Source organism: Ciconia boyciana, chromosome 3 (genome assembly GCF_034638445.1).
Source record: "Ciconia boyciana chromosome 3, ASM3463844v1, whole genome shotgun sequence".
Taxonomy (NCBI): Eukaryota; Metazoa; Chordata; class Aves; order Ciconiiformes; family Ciconiidae; genus Ciconia; species Ciconia boyciana.
Window position 1 is genome coordinate 61,892,942 of NC_132936.1, and position 19,647 is coordinate 61,912,588.

General features: G+C 36.8%; 1 protein-coding gene across 1 annotated transcript in view; it reads left to right on the plus strand.

Annotated features, from left to right (window-relative positions):
* LAMA2 (laminin subunit alpha 2) overlaps positions 1 to 19,647 on the plus strand; it is a 386,413-nt gene that overhangs the window by 284,267 nt on the left and 82,499 nt on the right. Inside the window, exons 33-36 of the mRNA XM_072855832.1 lie at positions 6,156 to 6,298; positions 6,839 to 6,937; positions 12,221 to 12,332; positions 16,836 to 16,998. Of these exons, the coding sequence (XP_072711933.1) occupies positions 6,156 to 6,298; positions 6,839 to 6,937; positions 12,221 to 12,332; positions 16,836 to 16,998 (517 nt within the window). The remainder of the gene's footprint in view (positions 1 to 6,155; positions 6,299 to 6,838; positions 6,938 to 12,220; positions 12,333 to 16,835; positions 16,999 to 19,647) is intronic.

Genomic DNA, 19,647 nt, shown 5'->3' on the forward strand with positions numbered 1-19,647 from the left:
GAGTACAGCTGTTTTCTTCTGATAGGGATTCATTGCTGCAGCCCCTAATGTGCTTTAATAGTCATTGTGCTATCAAAGAACCATTAGAAACACCTTTTGGGGAAACCCTGAAGCTTTCCTTCGTTCCTCCCAGAACATTTATTTCTTCCAATCTGAGTTGAGATTGGAGAATTTGGTGAGAATGCAGATGAGAATTTAGTCCTGTGTACAACATATTTTTACTTTTTTGTGTCAACCACTTCCAAAATACTCACTAGATTCCCTTCTGACTAGCTTCAGTTGTAACGAAACCTTAATAGTAATAATAATAGTGATTAAGTACTCTTAATGTACAGAAAATTAATGCCATATGCAGAATCCTGTTTGCATTCAATATTTCAAATGAGCTATATGCATGTATCTACTTTTGCTCATTTGCGGAGTTCCATTTCAAATACTGCAATTGCATTGTACCTGACAGAAGTGTGAAGAACCCCTAGTTAGGTGGTAAAATGATCTAGCTTAAAGAAAATACAATCACCCATGTTTGAAAAAGTGTAGGTGTAAGTAATATAAAACATAGCCTGATTAAGCTGTCCACTGTTAGTATGTTATAGTTAATATTTAGGAAAGTGAAAATTGATTCTGAATATTTAGCAAAGAATAACCAACTGAATAATGAATTTTTGTCAAATTCTATAAAAGGTCACCACACAGTATTACATGAAAGCTAAATAATGCATATTTAAATCCAATTAGAGAGGTATTTTAGCCACAATATTGTAATGTATTATTGTTTAAATATAACATTTATATTTTAACATAACCCTTATCATAAGTATTCTAAAGATTTTAGAGTGACAATTTGCAGTGAAAAGACAGAAAAAAATCTGGAGGAGTGTGCATGTTCATTAAAGTGATCTATTTCTGATGTAGCTGAAAATCTGTTTTACCAGGTTCTTACTGTTTTTTTCATAACATGTCATTTTTCAGTTGCTTAGTGCATGCCACTTTTCAGTGCTGTGTTATAACAGTTATATTTTAGAAAGCTACAGGTAGAATGGAAAGAGAATATATTTTTTAAAAGCCACTGTACAAATGGGAAGAATTTGTTTACTGCTAAATAACAATAGAAAGATAATTACAGGTGAATGGCACAGACAGAATTCACTTCCCATTATATTCCTAGAACAGAACAATATTGCTTTCTCTAGGATGCCATTAGGGAATGGAAAAAGATATCCAAAAAGTAGGGGTTTTTTATAAGTAATACAAGAGTCTGAAAGGTCTACTACACATCATTAAAAAATCTAATTTTTTATGTTATTTTATTCTAAATAAGTGGATTATTTCCCCAGCTAAAGTGACCATTTAGATCATCATGTACAGATATTCGTAATACTCTGCTGATGAAGACTTCCTTGTAATTTTTGGTCTCAAGTGAGCCACTTCTTAGGCTCACTTTCTCTTCTGTTTTGAAACAGTCAGTAGCAAATAAGAAAATTAGTAATGATTGCAAACTAATTTTAATAATGCTGCCAACATCTTTGTACACTGTCAAATATGACAAAAGTTCTCACAAATCTTCTCTAATGCTTACAGATTTTTATTTTTATTTGTAACTATAAATGAATTGTCCTCTAAATGATTGATGCTCCCTTATGCATCACTCATTTTTACTATAATGAATATATATCAATGTTTATTCTGCTGAAAGTTGTCAACTGGCAATTGCTGACTAGCCTATAATCACTACAGTATTGAATATGTATATTATTTGTTTTCTTAGTTAAACCCCACAGTTCCAATCCAGAACACAGCTGAGTTGTGTGATGAACAGCCTTTCCTCAGTTCATCTGTACCCAGCATGCTCAGGCAGACTGAGATCATTAGTATTTGCTTGATTCATATTTTACACATACATACCAGAAATATGTAAACAAGCTAAAGCATGTATTGCTCCCTCCTCATCCTTCCCAAAGAGCTTTGACCTTAGCAAGCTGAAGTGGAAAGAAGGAGCTACAAGGGGTTTTGGATCAAGCCTGTAACTATTCTGCATTTTCTTAGATTAGTAATTCTCTTGTGTATTTTTTGTTATACCTTGTGACATTCCTATTCACTTCCATTGTAGAGTTTGTAGTACGTAAAATGAAGAACCTTAGATTGCAATGTTGTTGGAACAGTGACTGTGCTTGCTACTGTGCAGTGTTTAGGGAAAAAAAAGATCCTAGTGAGAACTTCAAGGCTTTATTGTTAAACACACGGCAAGTCAGAACTCACTTTCTGAATGCTTTTAGGGCACCACTCATAACTCCAATGGGGACTTCAAAAAAATTTGGCTTCAATATTTTGAGCTGTGTTGCAACGCAAACTGCAAAACCTTTCCTCAGATGTATGCCCCTGTCATAAATGTTCCTTGGGGTCAAGCAAAAACCTAAATGTAAAGCAGTCGATGTGGTTCTGCTGTACGAGATTAACAGGGAACAGGAAGCAATCATGACATAGAGAGATCAAACAGATATTTCATTGTTAGGAATTTTTCTTTAACTCAATCTTGTGGGGGAAAAAAAAAAAAGGACCTTCAGCTGTGCTGCAGTGAACAAACTTACATCTTTACGAATTTGATTCTTCAGTACTGGTAGAAGGAGAAAATTATATAATTAGATTCCTTTAATACCAGGTCTTGGACACTTAAATATTGTACTCTAAGTAGACTGGTGCTTGCAATGAGAGGGAGTTTTTCCCATCTGCCATTCAGTTCTGCACCCACGAGAACGAGGAAGCTCCTAGCCACTGGTCCTTGCAGAACCAAGGTTTTCCCTCTAAAACAGGGAGTAGCTCCATGATTTCAGCCCTCCCAAATTCAGAACTAAGCAGAGATACTGTCTCTGTCAGAGGCAGATCTTGAAGAATCTGTAAAAAGAAGCATCTCCTAGCTCCTACACAGTCCTTAATTCAGCAGGAGCTGGGAGCTTCTTACCACAAGCCTTCACAGACTGAGCTGAAAAGAAAGATACTGTGTGTAACACCAGATCTAGGAAGCATTGGACTAGCTTCTGCTATGTTCTGAATTTAACAGAAGTTGTGAGCACTTATGGCACAGCTGTAAGAATGAAACTGATCTCTGTGCTGGCCAACTGCTTTACTGTCTGCATGAGCTCAATAAGGGATGGGCACCCCTACTTGGCCTAGAAGCTGATAAGCTATCGGTTGTTCTCCCTTTTTTTGATGCATGAGCTGCTGTTGAGTTTGGACCCACACTCCAATGTCTTTTGCCCAACTCAAGCACTATATAAACCTAACTAGTACTGGTATGTATCGGAACCAGCAAATAAAGCTGTATAAATAAGGAAAATCAGAAATAAACCTGAGTCAGTACTTTAGACCCTGATCTGGATCTGAATTTTCCCAGATTTTGGAGATATATTGATCAGCAATTCTGTTGCAGGGGGCAGAGGAGGGCTTGTTTATTATTTGGTGTGAGACCAGTGCCAAAATGAGAAAAATGGGGTAACAGCCAACAGATTAATGAGCCTAACAATAGTTCAACACTTTTTTATTGTGAAGCAACTGGAGACTAATACTGAAGAGTCACTGACAGTCATAGGATACCACCTCATATCAGAGATTACATGGTTGCCCTTAGACCAACAATTACCGAGTCGTAACACAGTCTTATGAATCTTAACAGCAATTAATGTATTAAAGCAAAATTGTGTTAGATAATCACTCAATTGGAGGAACACATTGTGGCTCAGACATCTGATTCCTTTATTGTACATTATCTTCTCTTTGTAAGACGGAATAAGTGGTTAGATGTCCATAAACTTCCAGTGTCTTTTATTACTTGAGCAATTATTTAAAAAAAAAAAAAATTCTTTGGCATGCGTACTTTGGAGATGCTTCTCACAAGAGGTAAGTCAAAATCCTTACAGGGCCTACTGTGCATGGGAAAGTGTGGTGAAAATGGAAAATGCAGTAATTTGCATTAATTGCTTGCTGGACTATTGTAATATCGACTGCATGATTTGCCTCTTACATGCTTGCACTGCTGTAATGATCTGAATTTAGTGCTGCATTTGTTAATATTAGACACAAATTTATCCTGACAGTTTTATAGCTAGACACAGAAATATTTAGTCTTGCAAAATATAATCATGCTCTTGAAATATTTCCCGTAGCTACAGTACATTTCAGACTGCATTTTGGAGTAGCTTAGTCCTGTCTCATCCATCCAGTTGTGGGCCTCACTTGATGTAGTTCCTCTTTTCAACCTGATTATCGTGCAAGAGGTGTTAATTTATACTGAATTCTCACATTGAGAATACTTCATCTCTTCATAAGCTGTTCATTTTTTTCTTATTGGTGTGAATTGAGTTTGTCTTTAACACTTAGCAAATTTTCAGCATTTTATTACCAACTACTCTGACAATTTTGAGGGTGAATAGATTCAGCTTGTTTCATAAGTGAAATAATGTATCAGAAAAACAAACAAACAACAAAACCCAACTCTTTTCAGGTCTGAGAAGACTTATTTGCATCCTGCAAAACGATTATCAGGTCTATTTACCTTCTTGACCAGCTACAGAACAGGTGTTTGTTATATAAAACATTCAGTTGGTTGCAAAACTTGCTTTTCCTTTAATTCTCTCAGACTTCTAAAAGCAAGCACACAGATGACAAGAGCTGGGATGGTAATAAGCTTTTTTTTTTTTTTAATTTCACGTAGAAACATAAATCAGAATGTATCGTGCCCACAGTTAACAACTGCAGAGAAGTTCCAGTGCAGTTCAGCTTATGTAAGAAAATACTGTGAAATAGGAGGAAGAAGTCTGCAAATGGAAGCAAAGAAAATGCAAAAGGAAGTCTTAAAATAACAGTATCTATCTTTCTGCACCCACTTCTTACTGCACTAATCCAGCATCTATCTTGTCTCCTTTTCAATCATCACATGAGTTTCATGGTGTATTAAACTAGTACTCATTATTCTTCTTTTCTCTGTTTTTGACTCAACTCCTTGCTATATTGAACAGCCAACCTACAGAATAAGAACAACATTTAGATAACTGTGAAAGCTTTAAAGAACAGAAAGGATTTAATCTACATGAAATAGATTTCAGGAAAAAAAATGTAATTCTCTGTTGAAAACTACTTCTCTTTTTCTACAGAAACATACATGTTGTTTAGTGTGTTTTAGCCATTGAGCTGCCTAGGAGTATTGCTGAAATAAATAATTACATACTTGTAAAACTTTAGGTACAACCCTCCATGTCTCTTAACATCACCAGTGAATTCATTGTTTCACAGTTTGCTCCATCTACTGAGATGTTGTTTAGGTTTGCCAGTCTTGTGTAGCATCTTTATGCAGGGAAACAGAAAGGCACTCCCACAACTCTGTTCTAAAGGATGAAGAATTTTCCCGTCTGCAGCATAAATGATACAAGACTTTAAGGTTATGAGAATTTCTTGTGATAGTTAATAGAAAGCAAGAGGGGGGAAGATGCAAACTCCTTTCGATATATGCAGCACACACCAGTATTTTTCATGCTAGAGAGTATTTGCAAGAAAGGAAGCATACATGGAAAACTTACAAGCTGGTTAGTGAAAGGAGGTAGGGAAAAGCATTTCTTAACAGAAAACTATCAGTATTTTTACCTGGACTCTTTCTACTCTCTGCATTACAAGTTTAGCATGCTTGGCCATGCTGTTATATGACTATAAAGTATGTAAATTGTAAGATTTCTTTAGTTTTTTCTTACATTCAAATCCACAACCATACTATACTTCTTCAGGTGCTCCTTAGCTTTTCCAAATTACATCTCCACTTTTCTCAGACTTCATCCAAATTTCTTGTCTAATTTAGGATTTTCTATTGGCTAGTCCATAATGTCCATAACGGACGACGTTAATTATTTCCTCTTTTTGTGAGGTAAGCCTACCAATTTTGCTCTTCATGTTTTATATTAAACTGTCCCATTACCAAGTCCTAAGCAATAAGGTCTCTCCTGTTCCCTAGTTGTTGTTTCCATTTTTTCTCCCACTATGCTTTTGGAGTAAATTATCTGAAATTAGTGTTACCTCTCACAGAATTGTATGTGTGCCATAAAATTTCTAACTCAAACATATGTCTGAAACATTTAGCAGGAATAAATAAGCTTTGCTGTTCTTCCCCCCAGCTTGTGATGATGAATGCACAGGACTCCTTCTCAGTGACCTGGATCGGCTAAACCAGATGATCCTGAGTGTTAACCTCAGTGGTCCACTGCCTGCTCCATATAAAACGTTGCATGGTTTTGAGAACATGACACAGGAATTAAAGGTATGTTCACAGTATTCACATACATAAATAACAGGGCTTCAGTACAACTGTACTTGAATCTGTTCAAACATACAGCCGTGAGTAGGTTCAGGGAAGAAGAAAAATGCAAGATTTAATTACTTCAAACTTGCTTTGGTTGATAAATAGTTATTACAGTTATTTATTTTGACTTATTTTAATAAATAAATCTCGCAGCAGTAATTTGTGTATGTATGTGCAAGGAATTATACTGCAGGCAAAGAAAAAGTGATGTCGCATACAAATAAAAGAGTGTTCATGCTGATGGTCCATAAAGGGGTTGTGTATTTTATGTACTGTATGTTCCCTACCATACTTGTAGGTTCTCCACTAAACTATGTAACGCTGTCAAGATTCCTGAGAAAAATATGTTGGATGGATGTGACACAAGAGTCAATGACAAAAGGGAGTTGCATACTGTAATGAAAAGGGAAAATTTTGATGCTGCTTCTTTACAATATTTGGAAGCACTGAGATCCATTCAATACAGATTTTCAGTCTCCCTCCTCTCTTCCCCGACAGCATTTGCTTTCACCTCAGCGAGCACCAGCGAGACTTCTTCAGCTAGCACAAGAAAATCTGGATACCCTGGTGACAGAAATGGATGAACTACTGACAAGAGTAAGTCTATGATCACGTTGGGGTCTATGGGTTTGGTTAAGGCTGCATAATGACAGAAATCTTCTGAATATGAATTAAACATGAATGAATAGATGAATTATAAGATGCTTCTCAGTCTCAGTGTCTGAAATGGCAGCAAGTCCTCTAACAACCTCTTTTTGTGGGCCAATACATTGAGATATATTTTCTGCAAAACTTTATAATAATGTAAGAAAACTTTATAATGCTCATACAGAGCACCCAAGAATGAGCATATTTGGAAAAGCTGACACTAAAGGAGAGTTCTTGATATAGCACTTATGGGCTTTCCCATGACTTCAGCTACAGGTTATGTTACAAAGCTAATGGCAACAAAACTATGGGATTACCACACAATTTCTCACGTGTCTGGAGTTTTTCTGTGACTGGCTGAGACTTTCGGAAACTGAACTGCCTGCTTTCCTTCCTTTTCTTCTGAACATTAATACCATCTCTGGTAAGGCTATCTGCCTTCTGCATCAGCAACATCATCTCATCATATTCCCTTTCAAATCTCCTGAGTCTGACTGTCTCAAGATAGTTCTCAGCCTGTTTATCTTTTAAGATTGCCTGTTGCAATACAAGTAGCCTGGTTTCACTTAGAGTTACTTAGTGCCCAGCCATCTCAAGCATGTTATAGGCAAAGTTTTGCTGTTTTGCAGTTTCATTTTCCATGTTGGGTTATCTGTTGTGTTGGCTTGTTTCTCCAGGAGCTGTAGAGCAAATGGTAGCCTAGCCTGATTCAGTTATTTTCAAGACATTTTATAGCAAGGCAATGGAAGTCCTGGTTTAACAAATAAGAAGTTGTCATTAAGAGTCAATGAATGAAGTAATTGAAATGGGTACAATATTTAAAGGGAGAATTCAAATATATGCACAAGGTGTGTGAGTTTATTTAAATATATGTGTTCTATATTTCATTTATGAGGGTAGTGAGAGTCTTCTGGATTTCAATCGATGTGCTATTTACTCTTTTTATTAGGAAAGTTTTATTTCAATATAGACCTTATTTTGGTCAGTAAAAGACATTGTCTAAGAAAATAGTATAAATTGTGCCACCTAGTGGAGAAAAAGTAGGGAAATGGACCGGCCACGATAAAAATACAGCTGTCCAAAATATATTACTATGAAGGACTAGCAAAAATCATGTTAGTGAGTTGTGCTCCCCTGCATTGAAACAGCCAAATAAGACAGACATGGATTACTGTACTGATGCATATACACCCGAGATAATTTACCTAAACCCCATATAGTTTTAGCATCCTGTCTTAAATTTGTTCATGGCTTATAGAGCTAAAATTCTCAGACAAACTGGTTTGTTTGTGTGGATTACATTCAATTTTGAAAAAACCTATGAAATCACGGGTAGTGGGTAAGAAAGCATCTGTAGTGTGTTTGCGTATGTATGCATGTATGTGTGTGTCTATCCACACAGGTATCTATCTATACATACTCTCATTGTGAGTGTAAAGAAAGCTTGTTTTTTCACTTCTGTTTGCTCTTTTACTTTTCTGCCAGAAATAACTATGGTAGTTTTAAGTCTAGGTGAATTTTTAACTCATGACAGCCCTATAGGCAGGGAAGATTATGTTTCTTGTATTAAGATTTCTCAATCTTAGGCTAAGACAATTTTTTTTCTACTTTGCATGGTTGCTCTTTTTAGTATCCTTTTCCAGTGGCCCCCCCCCCCCCCAAATGAATTTTAATCTCCCATGGAGATCACCTAAAATAATGTTCCAAATTCTGACCTTCTGACTAGTCTTGGAAGGAAAAAGATTGAAGGTGTGATCTTAGGGGATTTAGTGTGGTGGCCAGATCATCACCACTTCTGTTTCTGCAGTTTTCTGTTGTTGCAATGAGTAAGTAGCCTTATGATTTCCAATTATCTTTACAGAGAGTCGTTAACTGGATTGCAGTTGAGTTTTTCAATATGGGGACTGGCCAGCAGTGACAAGTCCTACCCTTCTCTTTCTATGTTTGTAAATAGGAGTAACGACCCAAAAAGAAGAGTGATTCCTGATGTAGTGTGTTCAAGTCTCATTTCCAAATGAAGATATAGCTGATAACCACATAATGGCTAACACTTGGTGCACATGGTACAACCATAGGTAGCAAAGTTTTTCCCCTTATCTGATTTGCAGGCTCACTAAACTTTCAAAGTGAAACCAGTAGTGATAAAGAAAAAGGTTGATGAGGATTGGTGAAGAGTCTATTTCCATGAAAAAAAAACTCTATCCATTTTAAGATAAAATGTAGAAGACAATAGTATTTAGTCACTACAAAACCTTTGGGGTTTTTGCTTCCTTGTGGTCTCTTTTCAACGAGTGATCTCTTACATCAGTGCAGCACTCCACTCCTTTTTCTTTTTTTCCATCATATTCTTTCCTTCATTCACTCTGCCATACAGAAGATCCTCACGTCTTTCTCGCACTAATTACGTTCTTATATGTTTGCATGCACATTCCCACATCTACCACCAGAGGCAGATCTCAGACTCTTCACTTCTTTCCAGTTCACTACTTTTAGTCAAAACCCGCTCTTTCCTTCTAATTAGGTACCTTCAGAGCCTTCAAGAAACACAGGGATCAGAATCACTCCTCTTGATTGAAATACTTATTTTGACTTTGTAAACTTTTTCATTTCTCCCATACCACTGAATTTCTCAAGCTCAAAAATTTCTGGAAGTAGTAGCAGGGGCAACTTAGTTTGCAATAGTTGGAAGCATTTGGAGGTAGAGCCAAGAACTTCCATCTGCACAGTGAGGTCTGTGTTTACTCCTCCTTCTCTGGTCTGCAGCTCACTAGCTGGAGAAATTCCTGTAGGGTTCCCCTCCAGATGCCATCCAGAGGAGTTTCTTATGGCTCGATTAAGACCTCAGACTAAACACGCAAACAAAACCAAAACAAAAACGTGTAATTGCTAATACTTGCTAATAGTCTAAGTTGCTAAGTGGCTAATAGTCTTCATATTGGGACAAGGCCTTCCATGGAACCTTCATCAGTAAGTACAAGCTGTGAACATCACCAAAGCAGGTTCACTGATCTCAGATGATACTTTCTTTAATAGATTTCCAAGGTAGGGATCTCCTTTATGCCAAAAAGTCTTATTTGTGTCCAGACTTCTTGAAGATTCATTCCAAACCCTTGCTCTGGGTCCAGTCTGCCTGACCCTTATTGCTCCCCCAGAAAGAGTCTGTTGTGTTTGTTTAAACTGTTAGGAGATGCTGAAGATTGACCTTATAGAAATGGTGAACTGCAGTAAACTGAATATATAGAAAATGAGTAGGACTTTATTAACAAATGGAAACATTTAATTAGCCATGGAATGGTTAGGTACAGTGTAAAGGATGTTTGCCATTTAGTTTGGTTTATGGAGTTAAAGCTAGATCAGATAATGAAGTGAAAGGTTATTTTTCAGCACAGCAAATTATGGCAAAATACAGAAAGCCTTCAATGGAGCTGAATGGGATTTAAGTACTAAAGGGAACTGTCACCAAGAGGAAATGAAAACTGTTCGATGACAGATTAATGTGCACAAAAATGTAGTACATGCCATTCAGTCATAAATACTGAGAGGTTAAAGTGGCCAATTGGAATTAACATGAATGTGGAAAAAATAATCAAAACTAAGAAAAGTATATGTAAGTTATAAAACACCATTTGTAGTAAAGGACTTAGAAATATTATAGAATATAATAAAGTGAATGTGAAAATTCCAAGCAAATAAAACCCAAAGAATGAAAGGCTGATTGTGGAGGATTTGACAATAAATAATAAGGTAGTTCTCAATTACATGAAGAATGAAATGGCATCAGAAATGCCAGGTTGGGTTAGAGCAGTAGTCCATCAGCACCATTCTGTATTTTTGCCTTTTTCCTATCCCAACTGCCTTTTACAGCTCACTGTGACAATATTTTAGTTCTGTATCCAGGCAGGCAAAGGGGTTTTGTAAATCTTAGAGGAAGTAACCAATAGCATGATTAAAGCTGTATAAATGTGAAAAGCCATGTTCTTCTACTGATACAGGGATGAAAATGGAACCAACTCCCCCCAGTCAGTGTGGGTTCTTAATTCTTCTTGTATAATTCTATTTACCTGAACCATTTTAATATAAATTACTTTCAGAGGAACTACTCTGAAGTAGACCAAAACTGTAAGTGGTATGATAATGCCAGGGATTTGATTTCAGAAACCCAGCTGTCCTGATGTTTCTCACGGGCTTCCATCTAGAAGCTAATCAGGCAAAAATAAATATGTTAAAGTGACACTATTTCTCTTTAACTATTATTGAAATGGGGGGAGGGTGTAACTGAGAAAACAGTTTGTACAGCTCAAGTCAGAGAAAACCTAAGCTCGTTTTGAATTACTGACCTTCTAGCTATTTCCCAGAGACTGGAAAGATCATAATGCTCTGCTTTGAGACATTTCTTGAGAATGCAATCCCCAAAGAAAAAATTGGGAGTGTTTTGCTTTACAATACAGTTTGACAAGCTTTGTTGCTTGAAATGGTCAGCTGCTTTATAATAAAAATGGGTCCATTTTGTAAATAGGGACCTTGAGAGCTAAGCAGGATGTCTTAAGATGATTCCTTTCCTTAGCATGTTTTTCAGGTCTGCAGCAGACATCTGTCTTCATCCTGCTGCTGCTGCTGTGATTCAATAAAACTATAAAGCATTTAGTTACGTAAAGCTAAAATTTTACTGAGCACCCCAATATGTTACAAACAGACAAATTCCAGCATTAGAGCTGAAAAAACCAACTCTTTTTTTCCTCTCTTTCTTGGTTTAATTAATGTATTGATTTAAAATTCTTCTTGCTTGTTGTCATGAACTGTCTCTTTGAGAACGCCTCCGGGGAGGAAGCAAAGAGGTCATGATATCTGCTGCACTTTGTCAATCGAAAGGTGCACACTTGTGAAACTATGGAAAGTATTCCCTGAAGAATCTATTAAGAGGTTCCAAACAGCATTTCTTTAAGCAAATTCAGTGAATAATTTGATCCTGTCTCCCTTTGTGTGCTGTGGCACACAGCTAGGGTTTCTAAGAACCTAAAATAAAGCCTTCCAGTTTCCATTTAAAGGAAAAGGTAATAAAACTTAATTGTGTACTTTAACAGAGCATGTCATTTCCCATGCATCTGATCAATAATTCATTGATTGCCTTTTGCCTGAGGAAAGTTTTGTACATAGATTCAGCCAGTAGGAATATCACATAGTGCAGCCTTGTCCTGTTTATTAATTATACTTTTGCTGAATTTGGATCACTAGGCTACCAAGGTGACAGCAGATGGTGAGCAAACCAGGCAGGATGCTGAGAGGACTAATGACAGAGCGAAATCTCTTGGACAGTTCGTCAAAGGCATTCTCCAAGCTGCTGAAGGTATTGGAAAAATTGAAATATACCAATTGTTTCTCAAGAACACTGAGGGATGGTGGGGAAGAGGGTCTGAGAGACAGTGAGGAAGAGTTTATTCACTGGGAAATGTCATGTGCTCTAAATGTTGAGTGAAGAAACTACAGTCAACTCTCTTCAGGCTTTTTGCAATTTACAGATGCAGTTTATATAAACAGTTAGTGCATTGGTAATTATGAACAAAGACTAGCAGAATATCGAGAACGTTTCTTCAGGATTTTTGCAGTTATTTGAAGAAAAGCTATTATGATGAAGTAACCAACAGGGCTTAGCTTTTGTTTATTTTCAAAGCAGTTAAAAACATGTATTGGTAAAAAAGCTTGATGTAATTTTAGCACTTGGTACATTAACACTTCATCTTAATTCCCCAAACTTACTTCAAAAATACCTTACTACTTGCTGTTAATGAACATCTGCTGCTTGGAATTTGCAAGTGACTCCTAACCCTACCTAAGTAGTGGCACGGCGCCAACTCTCTTTCTTCCGCAAGCTGATTCACTGCACTTAAAAATGCAGTAAAGACTCACGAGCAAAAGTCTTGTAGATGGCTTTGAGGAGCAAGACCTATATATTGCATGAAGCTATTAAATAAGGTAATGGCTGAAAAATATGAAAATGATTGGCAATCACAGGTAGGTTTTTTACTTGAAAAAATACTGATCTGTTCTTTCTTCCTCAAAACTCCCACTACAGTACTGACTTCAGTAGTTACGCTTCTGAAGGTCCGTTTCCTTGAAAGGGAAAGGTTCCACTTTTGTCCAAGTGCTATAAAATACATTTTATATTGCCTTTCATGTGACACATCCCAGTACATGCCCTGTAGCTGAACTGAACAGAAATTTAGGATACCTTTAAGACTTGCAACTTTGACATGCAATAAATGTGGGAAAAGCAACAAGAAAAAGTCAGCAAGTTTTCAAGAAGTTTTTTAAACAAAAGACCAGATTCTTCATATTTCAAGATGAATTTGGGATGACAAGGGCTAAACCAATTTTTCGCTCCACAAAGTTCATGCCCAGTGTTTGTAACCCAAACAAAAGTTTCCTCAAGCAGGCTTAGCAATAGGAAGTAGAGTTAGAAGACGCTGAGGGGGTGCAATAAGTTTATGTGGTATCTTAGAAGAAGGCAAAGACTCTAAAATCAATGTGTTTGCCTAGTGGCCAAGTTAACATTTTAAGAATAGATGAAATATAGGAGCACAGGACTGAAAGATACCTCCTGGGTTGCTGCATCCACTCCCCTGCTATCATAAACTTTCTAACCCTCATCTTCAAAGTAGTTCCCACAAATACACACAATCTGAACAGGAGGCAGTTTCAGAACTCTGCATAACTACAAACCTCATTTCTAGCTAAAATTATTCATGTTTAGTTTATCATCATGTGTTCTTTTGCTAACCTTGTTCTTTAGTTCAAATAGTTTTTTGCCTCTCCCTTGTGCTTCTCCTCCTTCCCCCTCCCCCAACTATGTTCGTACAGAGGAATCATATTCCCCTTCAGCCCCTTTTTTTCTAGACTAAAACACCTTAAAGCGTATTCTCCCAAGTCTCCTGCTCAGCTTCATATAATTTCACTTCCTCTGTTCAAAATTAGCTTCATCTTTCCTGAGCACAGGTAACAAGCATTGAAATTAGGTTGCTTCAGTGTCTTGCACTTCAGTAGCAGTAAAACCTGCCTATGTCAGCTCTCCTAATACATTCTGGGATAGCATTTCCTTTTCTTCACAGCTGGGTGCCATTGGAGATTCATAATATAGCTATGTTCTCATTCATACCTTATATCTAACTGGCAAAGCCATAGTTTACAGCTGAAATTTCTGTTGTTATTTAGTTCACAACCTTACATTTTCTACTATTGAATCTCATTCCGGTCCAATTACTTCAGTTTGAAGGTCACTCAGTTCTTCCTGCATAGCATTCCAATCCTTCCCTACTAAGACTGTCTACAACTTTTCCTCATAAGCATATTTTTTCAGTAGACTTCCTTTTTTTTTTTCTTTCCCCCTCCAGGATCATTAATGAAAATATACAACTGGATTTGCTATTAAACCGCACAGTCTGACATGTGCTACCTTTGGAAAAAAAAAATTAAGAATAATAAAAATAATAAAAATAATAAAAATCGGGAATTCCACGTTAATTTACTCCACAACCTGTTTTCCACTTACTTCCAAAGCAAGTTCTCAGGCCGTAGTGGTTCCTGTTTCTTCAAAACAGGCACTGCATTTGCTTGTTCCCAGTCAAACAGTCTTCTTCCTGGATTTGCCATGTCATGCACTAGATCTTTCAAGTTTCTAGAATGGCAGTTCTCTGGCCATTCCAGCTTGAGTTCTTCAAAATGTTCTTCCTCTGGTTGTGATAATTTCTACATCCTTAATTCTGATTGCCATCCTCAATTGTCTTCCTGTTCAGGATCACCATCTTTCAAAAACTGAGGATAAACTTTCACCTTATGTTGGAGCCATTCCTAGATTATTTTAAAATTTGATGGCATTTTAACTGCATATTGGCCCTATACCTTCATTGTCTCTGCTCTTTTTGACCTATGAGACATTGCTAGATTGTTCCTTAAAGACTTTATGTCCACTCATTATGTTCTGATTGAGATGACCAACCAGTTTGCAGGTATTCTTTATGCCCATTCCTTGTGCCCCATCCCTAGATTACAGATTTCTGAGTTATAGTACTTTGGATCTCTAGGAATGCAGGCCTGTATCTGTGACCCTGAGCTCCCTAGTACTTGTTGCCAGTAGGCAACAACTTTAGGATGAAATGCCATGAAAGGACCTATTTCTTTCCATTGACTGAAAGTAATGCTTGAGAAGGCAGTGGGCAGAAGTATGTGATTGTAGATCTGACAGATGCCTCCCTAAATGTCAGGGAATCAAGTAATTCTTCAAGCCATAAAATCTCCTTATTACAAGTAAGAAGTTTTTAGTGATTTGTTGTAACGACCATACCCTGGCCATTAATCCATTTCTACTGAACTGATTGCTGACTTTCTGGACTTCTGAGTACCTGTAACTAGTCTTCCTTCTTAACTATGGAATTTCCCCAGCTTTGCACTTCCTTGCGTTTGTCTATGTCAGTGCATCCAAATCTTTTACCACCACTGGACTCTGACAGTTTGCAGTATACTAAGACTAGAAAGTAAAGAATTTTATGAGAAGAGGAGGATGGAGGACAAAGACAAAGCTGGGTATAAATTTTCCTGAACCTAATAAAAGCTGAAATAATATATCCATTTTCTCTTTTAACCTCTCTGGATATTTACCTTAAATTACTATTTATTTATTCCAGATTTTAAAAAATTAATATATGCCTATTCCTGGCCTGAGGTAACTTAGTAATGATACATAACATAATGCACAGAAGCGATCCATGATCCATTTAAGCAAAGTGTAGTCTTTTTCCAGTCCTCACTACCCCACACATAACCACTCTTGATTAAAGATCCAAATCTCAGTTCTCACCAGCAAATCGAAGACATCATTGGATTAGAATTTTCTTCATAATTTGCTCTAAACCTACACAATGTGTAGATGAAATAGTCATTTATTTGAGTTTTGGAAGACAGATTTTCATTTCTTCAATTAAAGATTTAATTTAAAATGTTCAGAAGTACCCATGCGACCAGGAACTGTGCTATTTTGGAGAAATCAGTTGCTTGGGAGCCCTGTGCCTGTGGAAAGGCAGCAGTACTTTTTAAAATTGAAGATGGAACTGATTGTTGTAAATGACCTAGTTGCTTCTGAAAGTGTATATTCTAATATGTCGTGGTGTGCTATGGCAGAAAGATTTTAGTCAGTCCTTGAATATGATACCATGTGTACAGCTTTATCAGTTAGGAATAGTTCAGCTATTCCAAACACATAATACATTTACAGTGTACCATCATATATTCCAACCTTCATACCCTTCTTTTCTATTTCTGGGTATCTGCTTCTAAACACATGAGTGGGTGTCTTTCACTCCTCTTCTCTCTCCTTCTTTTTCCGAAATTTCCCAATCATTTATTCTTCCTAGCACTGTTAAGTCTGAATGCTAAAAATGACATATTTTGAAGTTCTCCAAAAGTAATTTAAATCTAATTTTCATTGCTTGTGCTGCCTGCTCCTTAATTCTATGAGCAATATACCAGATTATCTTCTGCTGTTTCGAAGGTTCAGTGCAAATTCTTTCTTTCAGGGGGAGGAGGAGGAGGGCAGCAATATATTTCTTATACTGGATATAAAGACTTCTTCACTTTAATTACTGTGCTTAAAAGTGAGCTATAATAAAAGGTTTGATGAAACATATAACATTTTCCATTTGTTACCAATCATTGGATTAACCATCCTTTATATTTCATAGCAGGAATAACCAGTGCAAGTTGCATTCCACTTGCTCATAGAGTTGATGGGCAGATGCTTAAAGCCTCTCTTGTTTTTATTTACTAACTCCCTATGTAAATATTTTTTGGCCCCCTGCAGCTGCAAATGAAGATGCTATAAAACTGAATGAGACACTCAGAACCCAAGATGAGACCTTAGAGAAGAGCCTTCCAGAACTGCAGAGTGAGGCTGACAGAATGATTGCAGAGATGAGAAGCAGAGAGCTGAATATGCAAGAAAGAATAGCTCAAGATGAGTTAAAGTGAGTAGAGAGACCTCAGTCTTCAACCTCCCAGTATATCTGACTCTTGTAAATGTGATTGTCATTTTTTCCAACCAAGTTTTCAAGCTGGGGCTTACAGAAATGTGAAGGAAAGCGAAGTCTAATACTTCATCTCTGTTAATGTAGTACTTGCATTTTTGGAAATGCTTACGTATGTGGAAAGCAATCCCTAGGAAATTACTTCTCTGCTCCACAGGTACCAGCAACATTTCTAATCGAATTCTAAGCAATTTTTCTCAGTTTGTTTTTAGCTTCTGCTTCGGACCTGATGAATGGCTTTTGTACTAAAAAGCTTGTCTAGAAGCTTGGGGTTTTTTCTAGAAAACTGATTGGTCTAATAAAAATATTATCTGTCTGCAAAGTTTGTCCAGTAGCATAGACATTCAAAAGGATGTATTTTGCCATATATAGAATAATGTAGATCAGAATATTCCAACTCTGTGGCACAGTTCAGAAGCCCAGGGTTTGGTTATTTAGCTATCTGTAAAAATAAAAGCTCTATAAGTATATATAATTATATTGGCAGCTCTTTATAAAGCATTTTGCAAAATGCTGAAAACTTACCTGATCCAGAAAAATACTTGGCTTGAAGTTAAAATTCTGGTAGTCTGTTACTTTTGTATCAGTCAGACCAGGCATATTGCTAGAGCTAGGCTTTGCTTAGCGCTTCGCCAGAGCAAACAACTAGCAGGTAATCCAGCTGAGCAGCTATGTGGTCCATTGAAGTTGTGACGACTCAGAAAACTGTCTGGGATAGAGGTATTCAGGCCTGAAAATGTCAGTTATCAGGTGCGTGCATACTGTAAGGAGGCGTAAACAGAATACAAGATTAGCTAAGAATTCCAAGCAGTACAGAATCAGATTTGCACTGCCTATCTTACACTTTATAAATTGGATCATTTTCTGAAAATCCTACCAGTACAGTATTTCTTCCCATAATTCTGATGCTTCCGCTTTCTGTTCTCTTGAGAAAGGCTATATTGCAAACTTATTTTTCAGCAACGTTTTATTGCTTTTTCTTCTGATGCCACTGAGCCTCTTCTATCCCTTCTCCACTCACACATAGAAATAAACCAGGAAAAAATAGGGATGAGAAAAATTTAGCCAAACCTTTGAAAGTGCTGCCTGCAATTTTAGGGCAGACTGAGGGGGGCTTTCAAACAAGGTGTTCTTAGTCCTTAAATGCTACAGCAAACATGAAACTGTCAGACTAGCATGAAATCATTTCCTATTCTAGCCCAATAGCTAGAGTAGGAAATGCAGTAGGGCTTTTTTGAGGGAAAGAATTTCTCTTACCATTTTTCCTGAAATGTGCAAAGTGAGTATTTTTGTTTCCTGGTAAAGGAATACATTTTATACTAAGAAATACATGAATATACTCACTGATTTCAATCAAAGGTGTGTGATTCATCTTAAGGATAGGATGACCTCTGCATAGGCAGTCATTGAGATCCAAGAAATTTTGGCAGTGAACTCAGAAGGAAAATTAGTCACTATGGATTACAGGGCAGGGAGGAAAGGTCCCTAGATAATGTTTTCTGAAACTCTTTTATAAAGTACTGCCTTTTAAAGAAAAATGTCTTAAAACTGCTTGATAATGTAGTAAGATAGTGGATAGGATATGTTCTGCAAGGAAAAAGGATGAAGATAAATTAATCATTCTTAAAACTGTGTGTGTGTGCACACGTGTGTGGATCACTATGCTCACGTGTATTGTTACAGACTTATTTAGAAATATTTACTTTTGAATAGCTCTGCAAGTCTCATTATCACTTTGAGGTAGTTAATCATGTTTACTCTTTGGTGAGATGTCTTTTGGCAGTGATTGTATTCTGCTTTCAGGATTTTGTCCAGGAACAGAATTTCCTGAAGAAGAATCCAGAATTGGATTCTTCTTCCCTCTCCTATGTTTTCAGTGATTTCTCAAAAGTTAAATTAAGACAAATGGAGTAAAGTCTTCTTGCTTTCATAGATGGCCAAACTTCTCTTACATGTGCAGCTTTTTCCCTCATTTATTTTCCTTGAAACTTCTCAAATCATGTCTGTAATCTGATTGCCTTAGGGTACTGAAATGGCACATTAGTCAATAATTTCTCTCTAAAAAGAGCATGTTAAAAATACATCAGTTTCTGTCCTAAACCACCCTGATTTTCATACTTATGAAATAAATCTTTCAATATTTTATAACATTCCTACACATTTTCTCGGATGCCACTGAGTTGCTATCAAGGGATGCTGTGAGCCAGAATTCTATCTTTCTATTTAGTATGCTGAATAGCTTTATTTTTGTGTGACTTTTTATTCCATAAATTTGTCTGATGGCTTTTGAGCCACTGTGAACTTCTATCATCCAGTTTCCCGTAAGAAAGAATTGCAGAACTCAGCCACACAGTGTTTGAAGAGATGCCTCCTGTGTTTTGACATTGCTTTCTGATATTTTCAGTTTTGTATTTGGAGAGACACTGGACAGTTGATCACCTTATCCATGCTACTCATGATGTTATAGTCCTCATTTCTTCTCCAGATAGGACAATTCTAACATATTTAGACTCTCATCTATATATAGTTTATTTTTTTAAATCATTTTGTCATCAGTTTCTAATCTTTCTTTTGTTCCCTTGTACTCAT